The sequence below is a fragment of the Gasterosteus aculeatus genome, chromosome 20, assembly GCF_964276395.1.
Source record: "Gasterosteus aculeatus chromosome 20, fGasAcu3.hap1.1, whole genome shotgun sequence".
Lineage (NCBI taxonomy): Eukaryota > Metazoa > Chordata > Actinopteri > Perciformes > Gasterosteidae > Gasterosteus > Gasterosteus aculeatus.
In genome coordinates, this window is record NC_135707.1 from 8,416,409 (window position 1) to 8,436,881 (window position 20,473).

Sequence of the window (20,473 nt, forward strand, 5' to 3'; positions counted from 1 at the left end):
TGAACCATTTCAGCATGATAAAATGTCCACAAAATGGGGGAAAGATAAAGATAAAAAAAGAGGGCAAGTTATTTACGAGAGAGAGGTGAAGGGATGAGGCTAACGGAGGCGCCGGACATGACAGTGGCCAGCTCATCACCATGGCGTTGCTGTGGGAGACAGCGGAAGACGTCACTTGGAGAAACAGAGGAGGACACAAAGGAGGAATACGACGTGAGGAAGACAAAAAAAAGAGGGAAGGGGGCCTAAAAGAAAGCTGTCTGCAGATATAGACAGAAAAAGTGTGTGTGTGTGTGTGTGTGATGAACAGTGACCGTATGTCTAAATATGTTTGGTTTTGGTGCCGCACATAATTAACTTATCCAAAAAAGTAGCATTTAGCAGTAAAAAAGTTCTAGTCCGGTGTAAAAACGCAGTAGAAAAATGTTCTTTTTACTTTATCCCACTGTGATTTTATCTCATCTGTCCTATTGCCCATTTTCTTACTGTCTGATGTTATGCACCGGCCATGTCAAATTCCTTGTATGTCTAACCTACTTTGGCAATACATGTTCCTCATTCCTGATTCTTGATTATAATTGTCTTCAAAGTTCAATGTATTCATCTGTAAAATGACAAAAATGACAATGAAACAAATCAGCCAACATCAATAACAGATAAGACACTAAATAAATACCGCAGCTAAAGATGAAACAACAGTGTGCTTCTCCAGATATCTACTGCTCTTCAAAGTGGGATGGATTATCTGTAACATTACTTTGCTGGATAAACAGAAATGAAAAGGAGGGAAAATTACACAACCGTGAAAAAAGTGCACTTAAGCTAAATAACTAATAATCAGTGTGAATGATTCCCAGTAATAACTTATTATCAGTGTGAATGATTCCCAGTAAATAATGTACAATAATGGAATACGATCTTCATGTTTTGCTTCGTATTCGCAATATAATTTATTTGTCGCGAAGCTGCTTTGTTTATATTTACTGCCTCTTCCTAACCCCAGTGTAACACCCATCCGCTCTCTCCTTGTGCCCTCCTGCCCCTCCTATCTCGTGATTTATTTGCCTCAGTTCCAATATTTGTCAGCAGTGCGTTTTCTTCCCCTTGTCTAAATGTCATCCCTTCTTCTAAGACAATATAGGGACTGGGAGAGAGGGAGAAAGAGAGGGCGAACGAGGGGGGAGAGAGAGGAACGGCGGTGGGGTGGGGGGGGGGTACTCGTAAAATGAGCAACAAAGTTTGGGAAAATTAAACATTAGGTAAGACACCTTTTCTCATGCACAGCCACCATTGGGGAAACAGAAATGCTTTTACATAGTTTCTCATGTGAGGATTTCTTGCAAGAGATCCGATGGAACAATATTTCTGTCATAGTATTTCTGTATAGGAAACAAAAGGCTTCAGTTTGTCTTCTCAGCACTAAATGCACGCCTGTACACACATAAACATGCATTAAAAGAAATGGAACAAAGGAACAACACACACACACACACACACATCTAGTTGCGACAATCATTCAAGAGCATCTCCGTTGCAGGCTCAGATTTGAGGTCTCATGCCAGCAAACATAATAGAAAGCATATTTACACTGTTAATTCCTCCCGAAAACTCCGCCCCCTCCGCATCACTCCACACCCTGGATCACGCCCGTCCCCTCTCTCCCACCCTCATTCACCTCCTTTAAAACCCGGCACTCCCATCTCACTGCTCTCACTTATTCTGGCTGTTTCAACCTGGAACGGACCATTTTTTTCTGTTGATGAAACAAAATTCTTGATGACACAATTTTATTTGCGTTTTTGGATTCTAGGTTTGATTTTTGGAGGGAGGTAGAACAGATATGTTGAATGAAATTGGACACATGGACTTTTGTTTTGTGAGGATGGGTTGTGCTTGCAGTTTGTAAAGCGTTCCTGTGAGCATGCTTCCGCCGTTACGGACGGCATAAGTGAAGAAACCGACGAACTTGATTTTTTGAAATTGGGATTCAAATTTTAATTTGATCAATTCATTGTAAAAAAAAACAAAAAACAAAACACAGATAACGAAGGATGACTGGATATCACAGAATTATAATCTGGTAAGAATAAGAAATACTTTTGGAACCTTTGGAGCTTTGTGTATTCAAATATTCATGAAACTATGCTTTCTCGTCCCTGACGTGTTCACTTTTCATTGCAACAGATATGTGGGGATCCTCCCCGGACTCTGGGACGGAAACGTAAACCCGGCAAACAAACAAAACAGATCCCTTCCACTGCGGAGGCGGGCAGCGTGCTGTCCAAAGACCCGGCCTGACGCACGGAGACGGACAGACAGACAGACAGTCTGATGCCAACTGTCTCCACTGTCAATCTCACGGCACCACTCCTCCTCCTGTTGCTATGGGCAACCCACCCCACCATGGCAACCAACTGGCTGTAAGTCTAGCGTGCGAGGGAGAAAGAGGGAGTTTGTTTGCAATGCTATAACTTTTAAAAGATTGGTGACATGTCTCTAAATCTCTTTCAGTCGCTCCCTTCTCTTTCTTTGTCTCGGCCCTGGTGACCTTTTCTCTTTTCTCTCTCTCTCTTCTTTGCCTCGTCTTCTCCTTGTTTCCGTCCTCTCTAAAACTCAGCCCGGTCGTTACATCCTTTTTGGGCTTTCTTTTCCCCCTCTTCACGCGCTCTTCCTCTTTCCCTCCCTCCCCTTTTCCTCATTCTGCATCCCAACCGTGATCCATTATTTCCCTTTTAAAACCTGCTCAAAGTCAACCTCCCCACTCCCCACCTTTGTGTCCCAGCTCCCTGGCGAGGCTGCCTCGCTCCAGGCCCGTGTCCGGTGCTGCCCCGTGTGCGCGGCTGAGGGGGCTGACCCCGGGGCAGGTGGGGGTGTGCAGGGCGCGAGGGGAGGTCATGGAGTCCGTACGCAAGGCAGCCGAGATGGTCATAGAAGAGGTTTGTCTCACCATTTGCCCTCGAAAGCACCAACGAATGTCCAAATTCAATCATTGGAGCCTCTTATCTCTCTGCCATGCGTGTCGTCCTCAGTGCCAGCACCAGTTCAGGAATCGACGCTGGAACTGTTCCACCACCCAACGTGGGATCAATGTATTTGGCAGAGTCATGAACCAAGGTATCATCACATTGATAATGTGTCATGGAGAGTTACCCGATGACGGATCCATACATTGAACAAATTCTCCCTTCAGGAATCTCCGCATCATGTGCTCTGTATTGATTTCAGGGACTCGTGAGGCGGCGTTTGTGCATGCTTTGTCCTCAGCGGCCGTGGCAATGGCTGTGACCCGAGCCTGCACCCGCGGGGAGCTGGAGAGGTGTGGCTGCGACAGGAAGGTCAGGGGGGTCAGCCCCGAGGGTGAGCTCGGATTCCATTGATCATCAAAAAAAAGTCACACACATAGATCCAAAAACTGTCTCTAAATTTTTCCGTCGGTCAAAACAATTTGCATCAGTGCAAAGTATGGAGCGCTGATGCCTGTATCCCAGAAAGGGACAGCATGTACTTTTCTATCAGCTGCCACGCTTCCTCCGCGTTTGGGTGTGGATTCACCATCTCCGTTATTTCCAAAACACTGTTCCGTGTGTCCAACGGCAGGTTTCCAGTGGTCAGGGTGCAGTGACAACCTGTCCTACGGCGTGGCCTTCTCCCAAACATTCGTGGACGAACCAGAAAGAGCCAAGGGGCTTTCAGCGGGGCGCCCACTCATGAACCTCCACAACAACGAGGCTGGCCGGAAGGTTGGTGGTCGAAATCTTCGACGGCATCTCTGGTTTGCATACGTGTCTTTGTCATCTGTGAGATTCAATCTTTCTGTTGCTTACATTTGCTGTTCGCTCGTCCTCAGGCCATCCTTCACAACATGCAGGTGGAGTGTAAGTGTCATGGCGTCTCCGGCTCCTGTGAGTTGAGGACCTGCTGGAAGGTTATGCCCCCCTTCAGGCGCGTTGGTGTTGTGCTCAAGGAACGCTTCGATGGAGCCACAGAGGTATCATAAAACTGTTGCTGCTTGCAGCTCAGCCGGTGAACAGATGAAGCAGTCACAACTACATGAAAGCACGTTTTCCGCCTGTATTAAAGTTCCCAGTCTGTAAGCTCTCTCAACAACCTCCTCCTCCCTTTAGGTACGCCTGACGCGCGTAGGATCCAGGACAGCCCTGCTCCCCCGCGACCCGCAGGTCAAACCCCCTGCTGCCAGAGACCTTGTGTACCTTTCTCCGTCTCCAGACTTCTGCCATCTCGACCCTGACAACGGTATTCCCGGGACCGCTGGTAGGAAGTGTAACGGTACGATCGATTCACAGGGAAAAAAAAAAGATTATCCAATTTATAAATTACAACAATGAGAGAGAAATGACGCTGGCCTCTTCTGAAACACACCCAGGAACCTCTCGGCTGGCCCCGGACGGCTGCGAGCTGGTGTGCTGCGGGCCGGGGTACAGAGCGGGCCGGGCCGAGGTGGTGCAGCGCTGCTCCTGCAAGTTTTCCTGGTGCTGCTCAGTCCGCTGCCAGCAGTGCAAGAACACGGTCACCATTCACACCTGCAGAGTGTGAGAGGCTCACCCGACCAGAACAAACCGGCTGAGCGGAAAAAGATCCAAACAGACCAGTAGACACTCACTCGTGAACACAAGACGGGATCAAGGCAACGTAGGCAGCGACGCACAAAAAGTATCTTGAGTTCTTGCCAAAAGAAACATTAATCCAACTCATTTTTAGTCCGAGTCAATGCGGCGAGAGTTATGTTTGAGGATTCTGTTGTAGGAGCTGCAACGTTAGAAAGCAAGCAACCATGACAAAGCATCAACAGTAAGGAAGGTACAAACAAAAAAACCCCGTCAGGTGGGCAGGAACAGATATGCAGGTATGAACACACTCCGATAATGTCGCATTAAACTGACAAAGCTTTTAAAGCTGTACTTAACCACAACTAACTGGGAGATTTTGCAGCACGATTCCTATTTGATGCAAATGAGTTGCATCATAGACTAACAGGTCTTTGAAGATGTACTGTATTTAAGTTTAGGTTTATTTATTTGTATATCCATGTCTTTCGTTCACTTCGGCATACATCTTAATTAGCAAATATAACTTCTACTTACATTAGTATCCGTCTTGTGTTTTGCCCCTTCACCTCATGAAGTGTGAAGCTCTTCTGTATGTTCCTGCACAAGCTTTTAGGGCTGTACAAGAAATCTAATAAATATGGTAGTTTTATCCAAAATAATACCACACAATGTTTGAGTTTCTTATTGACCAGACGTGTCGAAGATACCGTCACACTTGAAATTCTTGACTACAGTACTCCGGTTCGCTGTGTGTTACACTGTTTGTCCAGAGGCACAGTGGCTCAATGTTTTAATGAGCCGGTCATCATTTTCCAGGCTGTACATGCGGGATTATGCGCAGTTGTAGTTAGGGGGCATTCATTTCCATCATTGCCCATTTCTTTCATATATTAAAAACTACAGTGTACAAAAGTACAGTGCGTGAGAGCCCAACAGCAATGATTGACGACTAGTGCTGAGACACGCCAAAAAACACGCCAGAAGAGGGCGCTAACTGATGAACACGGCAGGTTGCAGAATAATCAAAGATAGGCCTTTTCTTTGAGAATAAATTCCAGTAAACACGATACACTCGTTTAATGTGTAAGTAATTTTCTATTTTATGATTTGTCATCCAACATTCACCCTCCAGCATACAAAACAATGGCTACTTTCAATGTCATTAAACCGTTTTATTAAAAATATCTTGTGATTACAAACACCCAGAAATTTACTATTGACTGTTAGCATCTCAATCTGTATCAAGAATAACAGACCACTTATTTGTTACATTATCAATCCCTCAAAGTTTGTAGTCTAGCAATACAAAATAAAAAGATCTTGATAAAGTAACAACTCAAGTGTCAAAATAAAGCAAATGAATATTTTCCTAAAACAGAGTCACAAAATGAATACAATATACATAAAATGACAATGAAGTAGAAATTCATAATTCCACTGAAGAAAGGAAATTTGTGAACATGCACTTGGCCGTAGTCTGAGATTTGGAAGACAGTAACCTTTGTGACCCCAATGAATGACAGTACATCTCTTTCATTATTCGTTCCAAAATGGTCAGAAGAGAAAAGAAATAGATTATTACCTAAAATTAAGTTGCCCCTTTATATGAATTTTAGTGAATAAAGTTCACTAAAATACTTGATGTTAAAAGTGTTTCCCCCGTTTATATTTCACAACACTGGATTTTAAAGAACAACTAGGCCAAAATGAGTAAAACACAGTGGAGGTCAAAGCATTAACGATATAAAATAATCTGTCTTTAAAAGAAAAGGAGCAACAGTGACAGGCAGGGGGGGCCCGCCCCACCTGAATATTTGTAGAGAGAACACTGTTATTTCTAAAAGCTTTCAGAAAAGGAGATGGTGACACTGCGTGCTGAGGTTTTCTCCTCCATCCTCCTTCAAAGTTTATTTTGAAGGCACAATCAATGTACACGTGTTTTAGAATAAGTCTCAATGGCATTTCACCTCCATTCCCCTTTTAGTTTGTCCTTCTTTCATAACGGCCATTGATCTTTCTCATGTTCTGATTCACCCCACCTACTACACTGTTACGTCTGCCGTTATCATTGCTATTTTATAGCAGGATACACTTTCTTTTGGTTTTGGTCTCGGGAGGCTCCAGTGCTGCCAGGATGGCCTCGTCAAACACGTTCTTAAGTCCTCGCTGGAACAGATATCAAAACAGAGAGCGATCGTTTAAATACGGTCCAATTTTATAGCCTGATTTAGCAAACAATTTTATTGCTTTTCAGCTCAATTAGATGGAAATTCAACAGCGCCCCATACCTGTGTCAGGGCAGAGCACTCCACGTATTTGACGGCCTTCAGCTCACGAGCCAGCTTCTCTCCGCTCTCTGGATATATGGGGCGCTGTTTGTTCTTCGCCAGCTTCTCGATTGTGTTGCTGTCTTCCCGGAGATCCATCTGTGTTCCCACTAACAGGAAGGGTGTGCGTGGGCAGTGGTGAGAAATCTCAGGAACCCACTGGGTGGAAGAAGAGACATTGCGATTAGATCCACACTTTCTTCCTTCCCGTCCATGTCTAGGTACCTCAAAAAAACCCACACTAAATGTGTTTGATGCTTAAGTATTGAAACCTGTACCTGTGAGGTACTGAGAGACAGCACTACACTACAAAATATTATAACACTGAGACACGGTGGTTGCAATGAACACTCTTTTGCAGATTGTGTTACATTTCTCAATGTCAGGAATAATAGAAATGATCTAAACCAAGGCTTTCATATCTACTGAATTATATTATCATTTATTTTACTGTATTTCTATATTATATGAACTATTTTGATATTGGCTTAATTTTTAAACAATCTTGTGAACAAGCAAACCGTTTCCAATTATTTCAAGGAAATTGTGATGAACTTTTTATATACTCAACAAATAAATGATTGAATTGAGAAAATAAGTAATTCCAGCTGTTAAAATATCTTTAAAACGAAAGTCAATTCAATTTTTTTCACAATCAGCGACAGAAAAAAAAGGATTTGAAAACTGACCTTCTCTTTGACATTTTCAAACGATGACGGGGAGACGACAGAGAAACATACGAGGAACACGTCTGTCTGTGGATAGCTGAGAGGACGGAGCCGGTCATAATCCTCCTGACCTGTGAGCGGCAATCACAAGAGAAATAGGGAAGCTCGACTACTTGTTTTAAAAAAGGGACAAAAATAAAAAAAAGATGTTCACAAAGATTCTCGTTACCTGCTGTGTCAAATAGGCCGAGGGTGTAGGGCTCCCCCCCGATCATCACAGTCACTGCATAATTATCAAACACCTTTAAAGAAAAAACAAAAAAGATAACTAATTGGACAAAAATAAAATGCAGCATGTTTTATTTAGCTTAAGAACAATTAATGGAAGGATCCAGCTTTTCCACGTTGACGTGTTACATTGTACTTTTCAACATGATTCAGCTTTTATTAAATCGTCTTACCGTAGGCACATATTCTGACGGGAACTTGTTAGTTGTGTAGGAGATCAGTAAGCAGGTCTTTCCTACTGCTCCATCGCCTACAACTACACATTTTATAGTCTGCATCTACAGCGACAGAGAGAAAATAGGAAACATCACCAGAGAGTTTGCAAATACAGAACAGTATAATCAGACCGAGACGCAGTACAGCCAGACAGAGAGAGGAAGTAACCAAACATTTACATTAACACGCCAGGAAATATTTTGAATGACAGATGGACAAAGAGCGACTGAAAATATACGTTTTTAGCGTAGTGGGAAAAAAACTAACTTCAAGCCCTGAATTTTGAGGTAGCTGTGCTGTACTGGAATATTTATTTATCAGTCCAGGGGGAAAACGTTATATTTTTTACTCTTCTACATATTTATGTAACAGATATGATTACCAGTTAAGATTAGCTCTACATTGGCTCGCTCCAACATGTAAATGCTGCTTGCACAATGATGCACCAATATTAGAGTATTGCACTCTATGATGTTCTAATTAAGATTAAACGTATACTTTATGAAGTGATATACATTAATTCCAATCAAATGGCACCAACAGACATTTGGAATAGTTCAAATCAACGTAACCTTCACCAGCCAGAATGCTTCTCAAAGAATCCCAAAATACACACCGTATACACACTATATTTCTTAGTTATTGTATCGTTTTAATTAACTACGTTTATTTTAGAGCTAAAGTTACTAGTCATTTTTCAAAACATTTCCACACAAGTCTTGCTATGTCTGCTATGCTTGTTACTACATGTGCGTGCAGAAGCGTTTTGATGACAGCGAATCACTTCCGCATCGGCTGCATACCAACGACGCAGAAAAGGACGACGGCCCGCGAGCCCATTCAGGAGCGGATGCCGCGCGACACTTCCGCTAAATAAAACAATCAGCTCATTTGGGGTAAACGTAGCGTTTCAACTTCAAAACTTTGGGAAATTGGTTGAACTTTACGAGCTGTAACTTGTTTAAAAACGAGCTGTCGAAGCCGGGCCTGGTTGTAGTAGAGGTTGTTGTTTTTTAAGTGATTGTGCTCAGGCTGATAAAGTGGAAAAAACGGAGAATTGTCAACTGTCAAACTGTTGCCTCGGGTAGCTTACTTACTAAAACAACAGCTTATAACCTTTAATGAAAAACACAATCAAATAATCGCTCAAACCACTGTGACAACAGACAACTTCAATACCAGATTGATGTTAGCCAACATTAAACTAGGCTTGATGGCTCGGAAACTTTAAACACTACGGAAATTTAACCGAATTCACAAGCATTTCCTTTCAGTAGAAGCTTCGTGTTGTTAAAACCCTTCTCCTGTACATTTGCAGACTGTATAGTTCGCCACGAATAGCTATTTTAGACTGTTTTTCTAACTCTACTCACCGTTTTTCTTCGGACAGGTTAGGCGTTGGTTACATCCGGGTTTGAGGGTCGAATCCTCTAGTGCGCAGCCGCAGACCTTCAGAGACACGCTCACCACGTTAGACCCCCGCAGAACAGAAACAGCGCCACCTAGTGGACTGCAGCAACCACCCACGACATGCACGTTACATCCTGTCTGTACCACACGTGTTTCATGCGCACAGTTTGTACCACGCTAATGGTAAATCACCTTTATTGAAATCCTTTTGTATTTATTTTTCTGTGCTACATGTCTCATTTGGATTTACTTAAGATTGTTTTGCTTTACATCTGCAAGTCGATCCTCTTGTATTTGTTTTCGGAACAGATTAAAATGTATTGTATGTATCAACAAATTGGATCAGCACAATCAAACAAATTAAAACAAGCCAAATTATCACGAGCTGGAATCTTGAACCCCTGTAAATGTCTTGGATTGGCGTCATTGGTTTCGTGGATATGAAGTAAATATGCCTCATATGTAAATGCGCGATTTTCTTTTGACATCTATGTAATGAGTAATATACTCAATTTCAAACGATTTTGAAAATGAATGTGTTTTATTTTTGTCGACAATATTTCTTATTCTGAATCATGACATTACCATAAAACATTGCTAAGCCTCTCGGGAAATACTTTATTTTGAAAAATAAGGAGCCCGGAAGTTACTTTTGTTAGCTCCAATGCTAACTTTACCGTAGTGCTGCTTCTCTTTGTCAGAGGACTCACTTCCGTTTTCATGTTTGGTCCAGGTTTCTGGAATTTACTATCTAGTGAGACTCTGGGCCATCTCTTGCTCTGAATAACAGAAGTTCTAACCTGGTGTTTTGGAGACGGAGCTAATAAGAGGAACTCCTTTTCAGCCTATTCATAGTTTGAGTCCGTCATTTTATTTTATCCTTGAAAAAACACGACTGTTTACCTAGCTAGCTGGCTAGCATCAGCCAGCTGAGTTAAACCACCTAGCATGTTTCGGTTCTTGAATGACGTTGACGACGACCCCTACATGATGTAAGTATTGACATTAATAACATTTTGTTGAGACGCTGTCATCGCCATGTGTTTTGCGAGAATCGGAAAATGTAGACGTTTGCACGTTAAGTGAATTCCCCCCCCCCCTGTTCTTTAAGCAGGTACCTAACGTTACTCCAGCCAGCTGTGGGGGCCTACAGTGGTCCTCCATATTGGATAGACCATAACAAAAAAAGAAGAAGCTGTCAGACTTCTCAAGCATTTGATTAACCAACTAGGTGCTGAAATGGCCAATTATCACTCCTGGTAGAACTTCCCGTTGTTTCCCAATTCACTTTGAGAGTTAGTTAATTGATGACAGTGGGCAATGATTTAATGGTCAAGGTACCTGAACCTCATTAACATACAGTTACCTGAAGAATTTGCATTCGAAAAGTGCATGAAACCATTCTTCTTTTTGTGTTAGTTCATTGGCATTCACAATAAACTCATTTGGTGTTGTGAAACTGGATCTATGGAGCAGTTTACAGACTTGCTGCATAAACACAGGCAAGCTTTATCATTTGTTTCAAATAGTATTTGAAACTTCCGTTGCCCTATTTGGGCGCCTGTGGTGTCCTTAGATATTCATCAGCTGTCACACAGTGAGCAACATCCCTCTTTATAATGTCAAAACAGCAAAGACGGCTTGTAAAAGGCTCCAACTCAAAGTTTTTCCATTATTGCCTTATCTTTATTTTATTTTCTTTTAAATCCAGGTGTGTTTAACATGTCATTTTGGTACAACTAAATGTCCACAACCCAACAATATTCAGTCAACTGTCATTTGTATTAGAGACCATCTTTAAATCCTCCAATATGAGAAGATAGAAACTGATCGAATAATTAGGACCCTCTAGAGAGACGCATGCACTTTTCTTGAATGCAAAACAACAAAAAGTACAACATAAATGAATCAATGCCAATTTGAGATTGAACCTTAATTGATTAGGTAATTGATAGAACGTAAACCTGCAACAATTATGGCCATCTATTAATCTTGGCGATCAAGTTATTTGGGAAGTATAGAAAACATGTTGATCTGGACATCTTTTTCTCTATTACAATATGATGGATTATTATTATTAACAATCATTAATTGTTTTAATACAATTTTACCCAAATCTGTGTTTTCTTTTAGGGATCCATTTGCAGCTCACAGGCAGCAGATGAGGCTAATGTTTGGACCATTTGGCATGGATCCCTTCGCCCTCACCCCCCAGATACAAGCACCCCGTGCACCACGCAGACAGGTAACGCTCGGCCGTGTTGACGGGGCTGTTTCAGTGTGTTTTGTTTATTTCATGTTTATGATATCCACATTAGTTAATCTATTTTAGTTGTTACGTGTTATTTTTTATTTTAAGATGTGTCTTTCTTTCTAGGCTGGTCCGTTGGCCCCCTTTGGCATGATGGGAATGGTGAGTAGCGGCTTCTATGACATCAGTCAATACCTTCAAAATAAATGTTTCATTGCATATTGTTGATTACACAAGTTAGCCAAATATGAAGTGACATGACAGTGATCAAAATACTACTGAGCGGCAGTTGGAAAGCACAGTATTGTGTGAAAATTGGACTGTATTGTGGTATAATTACATGACCCAGGGTTGGGATTTAAACTAGTTCCGGTACAGTCTAGATTGTGGTTTTAAATAAGTTAACGTTTTGTAGAGTTTACTTAGATGAGTTGAGAAAAGAAGAGTTTGTCACTGGACAAAAGACAAAATAATCTGATTACAGGACTCAAAAAATTGTATTTTATGCATCTTCCTGCTCTGAAGAAGACGTTGTGGGTCTCAAAGGATGATGTAGTGGTACTGAACTCACAATGAATGCTGGTTTTAGAGGTGTTCCACTCTGTACTTAAAGTTCATCAAATTCTATAATACAATATCTGCTTAAATGTATTTTGGCAGGGTGGAGGATTCATGGATATGTTTGGCATGATGGGAGAAATGATGGGAAACGTGGTAAGTAGCTCAACCAACTTCAAATAAACACAACAAAATTACACCACAAGTAAAACTTTTATCTGAACAGTACTTTGATTTACTCTTTGTTATGTTCCTCTTCCAGGACAGGATGTCCGGCTCACCAAACTGTCAGACGTTTTCCTCGTCAACAGTGATCTCCTACTCCTCGACAGACTCCGGGCCTCCCGAAGTTTATCAACAGACCAGTGCGACGAGAACAGGCCCCGGAGGGGTGAGAGTAACCCGTTCACGTTCGTTGAAATGATTATGGTACACCTAGAGAGGGCTGATTAGCGACAAATAAGACAGTGATTTCTCTCCTCCAAGGGCAAGCCTGATTGGCCACGTTGGCTTCTTGCTTTCTTATTCCAGGCATGACTGGAGCGTTCTGGCTTCATAACCCATGAAATCCCCAGTAATTGTAGTGACAGTAAATAGATAATGTACACCATAAACACCTTAGTTGTCATACAAACGTTTTGGTCTGAGTTCATTCAGAGTGCAGAGTATCCTTCTTGTTTTAGTAAAACCACGTCGCTACTTTTCACCTCAGATCCGCGAGACGCGACAGTCGATGAGGGACAGTGAAAGCGGCCTTGAGCGTCTCGCCATCGGCCACCACATCGGGGAGCGTGGGCACATAATGGAGCGTTCCCGAAATCGCCGCACTGGAGACCGCGAGGAACGACAAGACTTCATTAACCTTGATGAGAGTGAGTCATTGGGGCAGAAATCGATTGTTGATGACGGGGGGGGGGGGCTGCTAATGCTAATCATGATGCAGCGACATGCGCTGTGTGATTTGTGTCGCTGTCTAAACGTCCGTGTGATCCTGTTAGCTGATGCTGGAGCGTTTGATGAGGAATGGAGGAGGGAGGCAGTAAGATACGTTCCCCCGACTGCCCGGGGGCTGGAGTACGGCCGGGATCGACGGGGAGGAGGCCAGCAGCTCGCCCTTGCCGCCCCTCCCAGCTCAACGACCCCACCAGGACATCGGCACGACTCCCCGAGAGACCGTCAGCCCCACACCCGTCCACGTTACGACTGGTGAGAGGTAAGCGTGAATATTTAGTAACATATTATGATTGCCGTGGTTTATTACCTGTACACTGTTTTTAATTATATGTGCCTTCAGAAAAATATCAAAAATGTATACGAATTAAAATACATTTCTTCTTCCTGCATCATTAAATTAGCAAATTTAGGGGTTCTACGCCATATACACGTCCTTATGATGATTTGAGATTATAGCTGGAATTAAAACAGTTTAAAAAAATGTTTTTTTAAACAGTTTTACAGCTATAATCTCAATTCATCATAAGGACAAGGACAAGACAAGCACTGGCGACATGTCCAGATATGATGCAGCAAAAGGCAAGAAGACAAGTCTGCTCTATTTATACAACCCAATATAACCTCTGTTGTTAGACTCTTGATTCAGAACCCCCCCCCCCCCCTCCCCCAAATGCAGAGAAAACTTCATAACGATCAACAAAGGAGGAAAGTGTGTAAGGAATAGACAAACGTAACAATAACACTCGGGAAGACAACATTTTAGATTATAAACACAGAAGAATATGGATTGACAAGGATGTCGAGCAGCTGTCAGGAGTCAGCGCAGCCAACCCTTATAAAATGGTGTAATAACAATGTGAGGCTGTCCTCGATCAAACCGGTAAATTGGATTTTGTTTTATGTGTCTGCAACAAAAGTTAAAATGGTTCAGTTGCTCAGCTCTGTTGATTCCATCCGCCTCTTCTGTTTGTAATTTGATGTCATTAAACACACGGCGTCCTTGCTTTACTCTCTCTGCAGGTGTCACACTTGGGCGACTAGATGGAAGAAGTTGAGGGAAGATTTCCCCAATGCTGTGAACCACGCTGAAGATGGAAGTTGATGACCGTCACAACTGCCCGTCGTAAATGTTTGATATGACTGGACTGTCTATTCATGAACCACACATACGCACACACACACACGAACGAACGAAAACCCCACGCGCTTGATAGTTACATTTACAGTTCTCCTTCGCCACTGCTACACAACACACACACACACACACACACACACACACACACAATGCACCCTTGTGCAAACAAGGGTATAACTACACTCACTTTATATATACTCATTCTCAAAACTTGACATGTGTTTTTGCCCACTGCACTTCAGTGCTACAGTATACAGTACATAGATCTGCTGTACAGTCCATTTTATGTTTGTGAAGGCACTAGTGTGTCAGTGAATTGAATTGTATACTGTTAACCAATTAATCTAACGAAATAAAAGTTCATTAAACATTGTTAGATAATAATTAAAATGTGTCTCTGTTGTGGTTGTGTTTGAGATTTCATGCCTTGTGTAATAAATCATGGAGTTTTTTCTAAAACTGAATCCCTCAAGTCATCGTACAGCCATTAATGTGTTCCACTAAATCTGTCAATTATACGTAATTGTCTGATGTTTGTATTTTGTATTGAGAGTTTTTTCTTCTGTGAAGGCAGAGGGTGTGAATCTTTTAATCTGCTGCGCTAGTTCATTTTTTGAACTGACGAATCAGCTGTACGTATCCATCCCACTGCACGTATCGCTATGCCCCCTCCTCCCTGAGCCACCATGTCTGCTGGTCATGTGACCTCCAGATGAAGCACACAAGGGCAACAGCCAATGAAAACCTTCTGTTTGGATAAATCACTCCCATAGCGGGCTCCCTGCCTGCCTCCGACTGTCCTTGCTGTATCTTTAATTACATCCGAGACTATTTTTAAATTGCGTGTCCTTCCCCCAACATCTCTCGTCACCTGTCTACCTGTCTCCTCTAATCTCCGTCATTAGATCTCTAAAGTTCTCCTACCCGGCGGCTCCTTTTGTGCATCTGTCTTTGCGTGTATCCTCCTCCCTGTTTCTTTGTTCTGTTGCATTCAGGCTGTCATCCACATGTAAAGTGTTCAGATTGTTTTATCCATTTTCCATCAATTTGTTTGCAGGATTACTGCGCAGCCTCCACATCAAATGTTAATGTTAGCAGTTTCCTTGGCAAAGATTAGCGCACGTCATCAGGTGCTATACTGTTTTTTTTGTTTGCTCATGAGCAGATATTCTCACAGAAAGCAGTGCCAAAGAAATGACTCGACATGCAGGCTGTTAAATGCAAATATAGTCCACTAAGAAAGGTCAATAAATCTTTCCCTCGGATATTTGATTTTTCTGGATTTCTGGATACTCCATCCGTCTTTATACTCCCCCAGTTTCATTCCCTCCCCTCTTCGTCTTCCAATGACTCACACACTCCCCCTCCCCCCATGTATGTCATACGTTTTCACCCCTTCTCCTCCCACCTCCCCGTCCTCCCTCTCATTCGCTCACATCCGCTCACTTTCTCCACTCGCCTTCAAACACGCTGCAGGTAATGTTTCTAAAGAGTGATCTGTTTTGTTCATTCCCTCCGTCTGTCTAAAACCTCCCTCCTCCTCCCCATCCTCACATCCTCCTGCTCAGTGTCTCCTCGCCGCCTCATCCCTCCATTGGTCCATATCGTCAGTCAGTGACGGCACAGACATTGAGCTGGCTTGTGCTCCGGTTGATCCATAAATAGGTATGCATCGGTAGCCTTTTGCTTTGCGTTTCCCTCCCTGTGTATTTGTGCTTGTCTGTGTGTGCCAGCGTCTTCCTAAGGAGCATCTTTTCCGAACTCTTCTCGTCCCATAAAGCTGCGTCACCATCATCAAGGTGTGTAAACGTGAGGAAGAGGAAGAGTGTCAAGTCATTGTGACTAATCTGAAATTGAGGCTGCCATGGAATGCATTTTTGATGTTTGCTTATTGTTATTTTCATACACGTTTTTCTGCAGACCTGTTTCAAACCAAAAAGGGAAATGATCGTATGATTTTTTTTTTTCATGAGCATCAAAATGAATTAGTTGCTTTGTTTTTTTTTTACAGGATGTCCATAGTGAGTATTGTTGCCAGGGAGATCCTGGACTCACGGGGCAACCCGACTGTGGAAGTAGATCTGCATACTGGCAAAGGTTGAAAACATTCTTAATTCTTAAATAAAAAGATGACTCTGTTGTCTGTTGTGTTCTGGTCGGACAGTTGGCTTGACCGGGTACCGTGTCTAATCCAAACCTTCTGAAAAGCCATCTTGTATTCGCACAAGCTTACTTTCACCTTTACCTTTCCACACCTGTGCTGTATGTCCTTGCTCTCCACCCACCAACTAACCTGTGTCCATTCCAGGTGTGTTCAGGGCTGCTGTGCCCAGTGGTGCATCCACCGGCATCTATGAGGCTCTTGAGCTCAGAGATGGAGACAAAACTCGCTACAAAGGAAAAGGTGGACATTTATATTGAGATGTGTCTCAATTTTTCTTTGTATTCTGCTTACAAATACAAATGTGGAATGACCGTTTTAGTTTATGTGTCAGTATGTGAAAACATGTCTTCTGTCCTGCTGTTTAAGGCGTAACCAAAGCGGTCAGTCACATTAATGACACCCTTGGACCAGCCCTCATCCAGTCTGTGAGTAGCAGTGCAGGATTTAATCATTTCAAATCCAAAATGGCCGAGCTATATACTCATGATTGCACATTTCTGAAATGTTCCTTTTCTTTAAGGGAATCAATGTGTTGGAGCAGGAGAAACTGGACAACACGATGATTGAAATGGACGGCACTGAGAACAAATGTAAGCCTGGTTCACATCGCGTGTGCAGCGATGCCATATTCTGTGTGTGTCTTGACGTGTTTCCGCACCAGTGCTCACTCACTGCACCCATGTGGTGTGTTTTCTCCCAGCTAAGTTTGGGGCCAATGCTATTCTCGGCGTATCCTTGGCCATATGCAAAGCTGGCGCAGCAGAGAAAGGTGTTCCCTTGTACCGCCACATTGCTGATCTGGCTGGAAACGGAGAGTTGGTCCTCCCAGTTCCTGTGAGTCCCTTTTATTCTATTTAAAGTGCAATTTTTATTTCACTTTTCCTAACATAAAAAGCTCAAATACAATCTCATCCGTGTCATCTGTTTCTCACTCAGGCTTTTAATGTGATCAATGGGGGCTCCCATGCTGGGAACAGACTGGCTATGCAGGAGTTCATGGTGCTTCCTGTTGGGGCGGAGTCTTTCCGTGATGCTCTGCGTATGGGGGCGGAGCTCTACCAGACACTGAGAGACGTTATCAAGGAGAAGTACGGTCAGGATGCTACAAATGTGGGAGACGAGGGAGGGTTTGCCCCCAATATTCAAGAAAACAGTGAAGGTAAGATCAACCCACACGAGAATTCTTCTTCTTCCCTCAACTTGTCATGTCACATCTTTCTGTTTCACCTCTTCAGCCCTGGAGCTGATTAAGACGGCCATAGAGAAGGCAGGCTTCACAGACAAAGTGGTGATAGGGATGGATGTCGCTGCTTCAGAGTTTTTCAATGAGGGAAAGTACGACCTGGACTTCAAGTCTCCACCCAACGCCGCCCGCAACATCAGCGGCGAGGAGCTGGCCAGCATCTACCAGGGCTTCATTAACAACTACCCAGGTGTGTGTTCTGTGTGTTGATGACCCAGTGAGTAAATGAATATCCCCGCCTATTTTACATATTTCTACAATGTCCATGTCTTCACATTTTAGCCAGAGAAACTAAGGAAAAAAAGACAGTTGGATTCTCCGCAGCCTTGTCGGTCCTGCAGACACTCGGTCCTGTTAAAGAGGTTTTAATTATGGGCTGCAGTGCACATTTGGCAAGCAGGGACCTACTCCATTGTGGCTCTTTACCCTGTCAATGGTGTACTTCCTGCTTGTGTGGGCATCTGTGTGTAATGTGAGTGCATTCTAAAGACATTACTCCCATCAGAAGCGTAATTGTCATTGGTGCTCTCGTCCTATTAACTTGGAGGAATGAGTCAAGGAGAAAATGAGCGTTTCACAGCTGTAATGTTAGACTTACGCTGAAAAATGATTGTTCTCGTTTTTCCTTTTTCCCCAGTTGTGTCTATTGAAGATCCTTTTGACCAGGATGACTGGCCGGCTTGGTCACAGTTTACAGCCTCAGTGGGAATCCAGGTACACTTTGCCCGTGTTATCTTGGAGTGAACTATCCTTATATTCCAGCAATTTGAGTGTTGCACTTTCAACTATGGGAATAGTCCAAATTGACGCTGCAGAGTTCAAGAATTCCTTTTTTAGCATCTAGTATATGGCTGCAAAATGCCATAGTGAAACTTAATGGCGTATTTTATTGTGTCTGATTCCACCCCATTTTACATCTCAATGCGCTGATCTTCGTTGAACAGTAATGGATTTACTGGGCTGAGTTGATCTGATACATTTACTGGGAGTACCACACTTGTTATTGGCCTGTAACTTGCATAATTTGCGCAGGTCGTTGGAGACGATCTGACGGTCACAAACCCGCGAAGGATACAACGAGCCGTGGAGGACAAGGCCTGCAACTGCCTGCTGCTTAAAGTCAACCAGATTGGCTCTGTTACAGAGGCCATCAAGGCGTGAGTTTGTGTGTGTATGTGTGTGTGTGTGTGTGTATGATGCATAGACGACACACATTTTTAGGTGCGTGCCTGCCATGTGAGAACATGCATCATATTTCTTTTAATTTGTTCTTCTCCTATCAGGTGCAAGCTGGCCCAGGAGAATGGATGGGGTGTGATGGTGAGCCACCGCTCTGGAGAAACAGAGGACACCTTTATAGCTGACCTGGTGGTTGGTCTCTGCACTGGACAGGTAACACACACACACACAACACCTTACCTTTGGAGTAGTTGCCTTTATTTTTAGCATTCCACAGATGGTATTGATCTAACTAAAAAAAGCAATCAAAAGATCACATTATAGTGAAAATATACGTATGTGACTCTGTGATCCTTGATATTTGTGTCTACATTCAGATCAAGACTGGAGCTCCCTGTCGATCAGAACGTCTGGCCAAATACAATCAGCTCATGAGGTGGGAATTAATTGGTTTATGTTTGTATTAATATACAAATATAAAACACACCTTATAGAACATTTACATTTTCTTCTTTTATCCCCTCTTTCTTTCATTCTTTCACACTCTTCTGCCTGCTGGACACTTCTATCTGTTTCCCCCTCGCCTCCTCTTCGTCCTCTCAGGATTGAGGAAGAGTTGGGTGACCAGGCTCGCTTCGCCGGACACAACTTCCGTAACCCCAGTGCCCTTTGAGTACCAGTTCCTCGGCGGTGTCACATAAGAAACATATAAGCAGAACGTTTTATTACATAGTAATGCAATCATGACACCTTACAACTAATTAGTTTTCAAATGCACCGTTAATGCACTCTAGAGTAAATTGAGCACACGCTTCAGCGAGTGATTTGCTTGAGTGACTACAGCTGGTTGCAGAAAATCTTGAACAAAGCCTAGAGGGAAAAAAAGACGAGCGCCTCCCCTTGTTATTTTTTTCTCTTCCTCGATTCCTTTGACTCACTGCAGACGTGTTTTGACCTTATGTGCCCTGGTATTTATTCTTCTTCCTCTTCCTTGTGTCATTTCGTGATTTTAACCCTCGGCAGCTTGCTTTTAAAATTGTAACCGTTGCTTTGTCTGTCTATATGGTAATGCTTAATAAAGAACAGGGAACAAATGAACAAAATCACTCTGTGTATCAATGTAAAGGGGCGTTAAGCGTGAATAATCAATGAAAAGACACTTCTGCATAGTTCATTTGAAAGAAGTAATATCCGAGCAAGTTGCTCTTCTGCCGACACTAAATGTTTATGTCACAGCAGGTGTTTGACATGCGTACAGAAATATTGCACAGGAATCTTGCTGAAAAAAGTGACGATCATTCCTGAAATTATAAAATAAATTAGTGATGAAGTTGCAACGACAGTGGACTTTAGGAGGACACCCACAACACCGCCCCGCCCCCACCTTGTCCTCACCATCAATGACACTGTGTGGGCTGAGCAGATCTTCAGGTTCTCTCCTGGGGCTTAGGCCTCCAACATCGATACCCTCAGGAAGGCAGCAGAGGTCGAACTTCCGGCGGCAGTCTTATA

At 43.0% G+C, this 20,473-nt stretch overlaps 4 protein-coding genes across 6 annotated transcripts; 3 read left to right on the top strand and 1 right to left on the bottom strand.

The window, feature by feature from the left end:
• Nucleotides 1–1,712: 1,712 nt before the first annotated feature.
• On the top strand, nucleotides 1,713–5,227 carry wnt4b (wingless-type MMTV integration site family, member 4b). The gene is made up of 9 exons (XM_040165818.2): nucleotides 1,713–2,080; nucleotides 2,185–2,420; nucleotides 2,783–2,936; nucleotides 3,030–3,114; nucleotides 3,226–3,357; nucleotides 3,598–3,740; nucleotides 3,848–3,988; nucleotides 4,125–4,287; nucleotides 4,385–5,227. Exons 2-9 carry the CDS (start codon nucleotides 2,332–2,334, stop codon nucleotides 4,552–4,554), a joined length of 1,077 nt encoding a protein of 358 aa, XP_040021752.1. The 5' UTR covers nucleotides 1,713–2,080; nucleotides 2,185–2,331; the 3' UTR covers nucleotides 4,555–5,227.
• Nucleotides 5,228–5,725: 498 nt separating this feature from the next.
• Nucleotides 5,726–9,579, bottom strand: cdc42l (cell division cycle 42, like). Its single transcript, XM_040165849.2, has 6 exons — nucleotides 9,441–9,579; nucleotides 8,025–8,129; nucleotides 7,793–7,865; nucleotides 7,585–7,694; nucleotides 6,857–7,054; nucleotides 5,726–6,734 (listed from the first exon to the last, which is right to left on the bottom strand). Exons 2-6 carry the CDS (start codon nucleotides 8,127–8,129, stop codon nucleotides 6,645–6,647), a joined length of 576 nt encoding a protein of 191 aa, XP_040021783.2. The 5' UTR covers nucleotides 9,441–9,579; the 3' UTR covers nucleotides 5,726–6,644.
• A 58-nt stretch (nucleotides 9,580–9,637) lies between these two features.
• On the top strand, nucleotides 9,638–14,839 carry mlf2 (myeloid leukemia factor 2). The gene is made up of 8 exons (XM_040165838.2): nucleotides 9,638–10,469; nucleotides 11,611–11,722; nucleotides 11,855–11,890; nucleotides 12,389–12,442; nucleotides 12,549–12,677; nucleotides 12,999–13,158; nucleotides 13,285–13,499; nucleotides 14,261–14,839. The coding sequence occupies exons 1-7, from the start codon at nucleotides 10,426–10,428 to the stop codon at nucleotides 13,494–13,496; spliced, it is 747 nt and encodes a 248-aa protein (XP_040021772.1). The 5' UTR covers nucleotides 9,638–10,425; the 3' UTR covers nucleotides 13,497–13,499; nucleotides 14,261–14,839.
• Nucleotides 14,840–14,964: 125 nt separating this feature from the next.
• Nucleotides 14,965–20,064, top strand: LOC120810829 (gamma-enolase). Of its 3 annotated transcripts, none has more exons than XM_040165760.2 (14): nucleotides 14,965–15,851; nucleotides 16,109–16,174; nucleotides 16,387–16,472; nucleotides 16,684–16,779; nucleotides 16,906–16,964; nucleotides 17,060–17,129; nucleotides 17,240–17,373; nucleotides 17,476–17,698; nucleotides 17,775–17,972; nucleotides 18,420–18,496; nucleotides 18,815–18,939; nucleotides 19,066–19,174; nucleotides 19,339–19,397; nucleotides 19,565–20,064. In XM_040165760.2, the coding sequence occupies exons 1-14, from the start codon at nucleotides 15,580–15,582 to the stop codon at nucleotides 19,632–19,634; spliced, it is 1,644 nt and encodes a 547-aa protein (XP_040021694.2). In that variant the 5' UTR covers nucleotides 14,965–15,579; the 3' UTR covers nucleotides 19,635–20,064. The 3 variants fall into 3 exon arrangements, with proteins under 3 accessions (XP_040021694.2, XP_077951109.1, XP_040021696.2); XM_078094983.1 differs by having other exon boundaries at nucleotides 15,811–15,851; nucleotides 15,944–16,174; XM_040165762.2 differs by lacking the exons at nucleotides 14,965–15,851; nucleotides 16,109–16,174 and adding an exon at nucleotides 15,938–16,040.
• Nucleotides 20,065–20,473: the final 409 nt, after the last annotated feature.

Excerpts from the sequence above, each read along its gene's own strand:
- wnt4b (XM_040165818.2), top strand. The coding sequence starts at position 2,332 with ATGCCAACTGTCTCCACTGTCAATCTCACGGCACCACTCCTCCTCCTG. Across the intron at positions 3,358-3,597 it reads CAGGGGGGTCAGCCCCGAGG|GTTTCCAGTGGTCAGGGTGC; the intron begins GTGAGCTCGGAT and ends GTCCAACGGCAG. Across the intron at positions 3,989-4,124 it reads GCTTCGATGGAGCCACAGAG|GTACGCCTGACGCGCGTAGG; the intron begins GTATCATAAAAC and ends TCCTCCCTTTAG.
- cdc42l (XM_040165849.2), bottom strand. The coding sequence starts at position 8,129 with ATGCAGACTATAAAATGTGTAGTTGTAGGCGATGGAGCAGTAGGAAAG. Across the intron at positions 7,866-8,024 it reads CGTCAGAATATGTGCCTACG|GTGTTTGATAATTATGCAGT; the intron begins GTAAGACGATTT and ends TTTTCTTTAAAG. Across the intron at positions 7,055-7,584 it reads TTGAAAATGTCAAAGAGAAG|TGGGTTCCTGAGATTTCTCA; the intron begins GTCAGTTTTCAA and ends TCTTCCACCCAG.
- mlf2 (XM_040165838.2), top strand. The coding sequence starts at position 10,426 with ATGTTTCGGTTCTTGAATGACGTTGACGACGACCCCTACATGAT. Across the intron at positions 12,678-12,998 it reads CGAGAACAGGCCCCGGAGGG|ATCCGCGAGACGCGACAGTC; the intron begins GTGAGAGTAACC and ends TTTTCACCTCAG. Across the intron at positions 13,159-13,284 it reads CTTCATTAACCTTGATGAGA|CTGATGCTGGAGCGTTTGAT; the intron begins GTGAGTCATTGG and ends TGATCCTGTTAG.
- LOC120810829 (XM_040165760.2), top strand. The coding sequence starts at position 15,580 with ATGCAGGCTGTTAAATGCAAATATAGTCCACTAAGAAAGGTCAATAAA. Across the intron at positions 16,965-17,059 it reads GACCAGCCCTCATCCAGTCT|GGAATCAATGTGTTGGAGCA; the intron begins GTGAGTAGCAGT and ends CTTTTCTTTAAG. Across the intron at positions 19,398-19,564 it reads AAATACAATCAGCTCATGAG|GATTGAGGAAGAGTTGGGTG; the intron begins GTGGGAATTAAT and ends TCGTCCTCTCAG.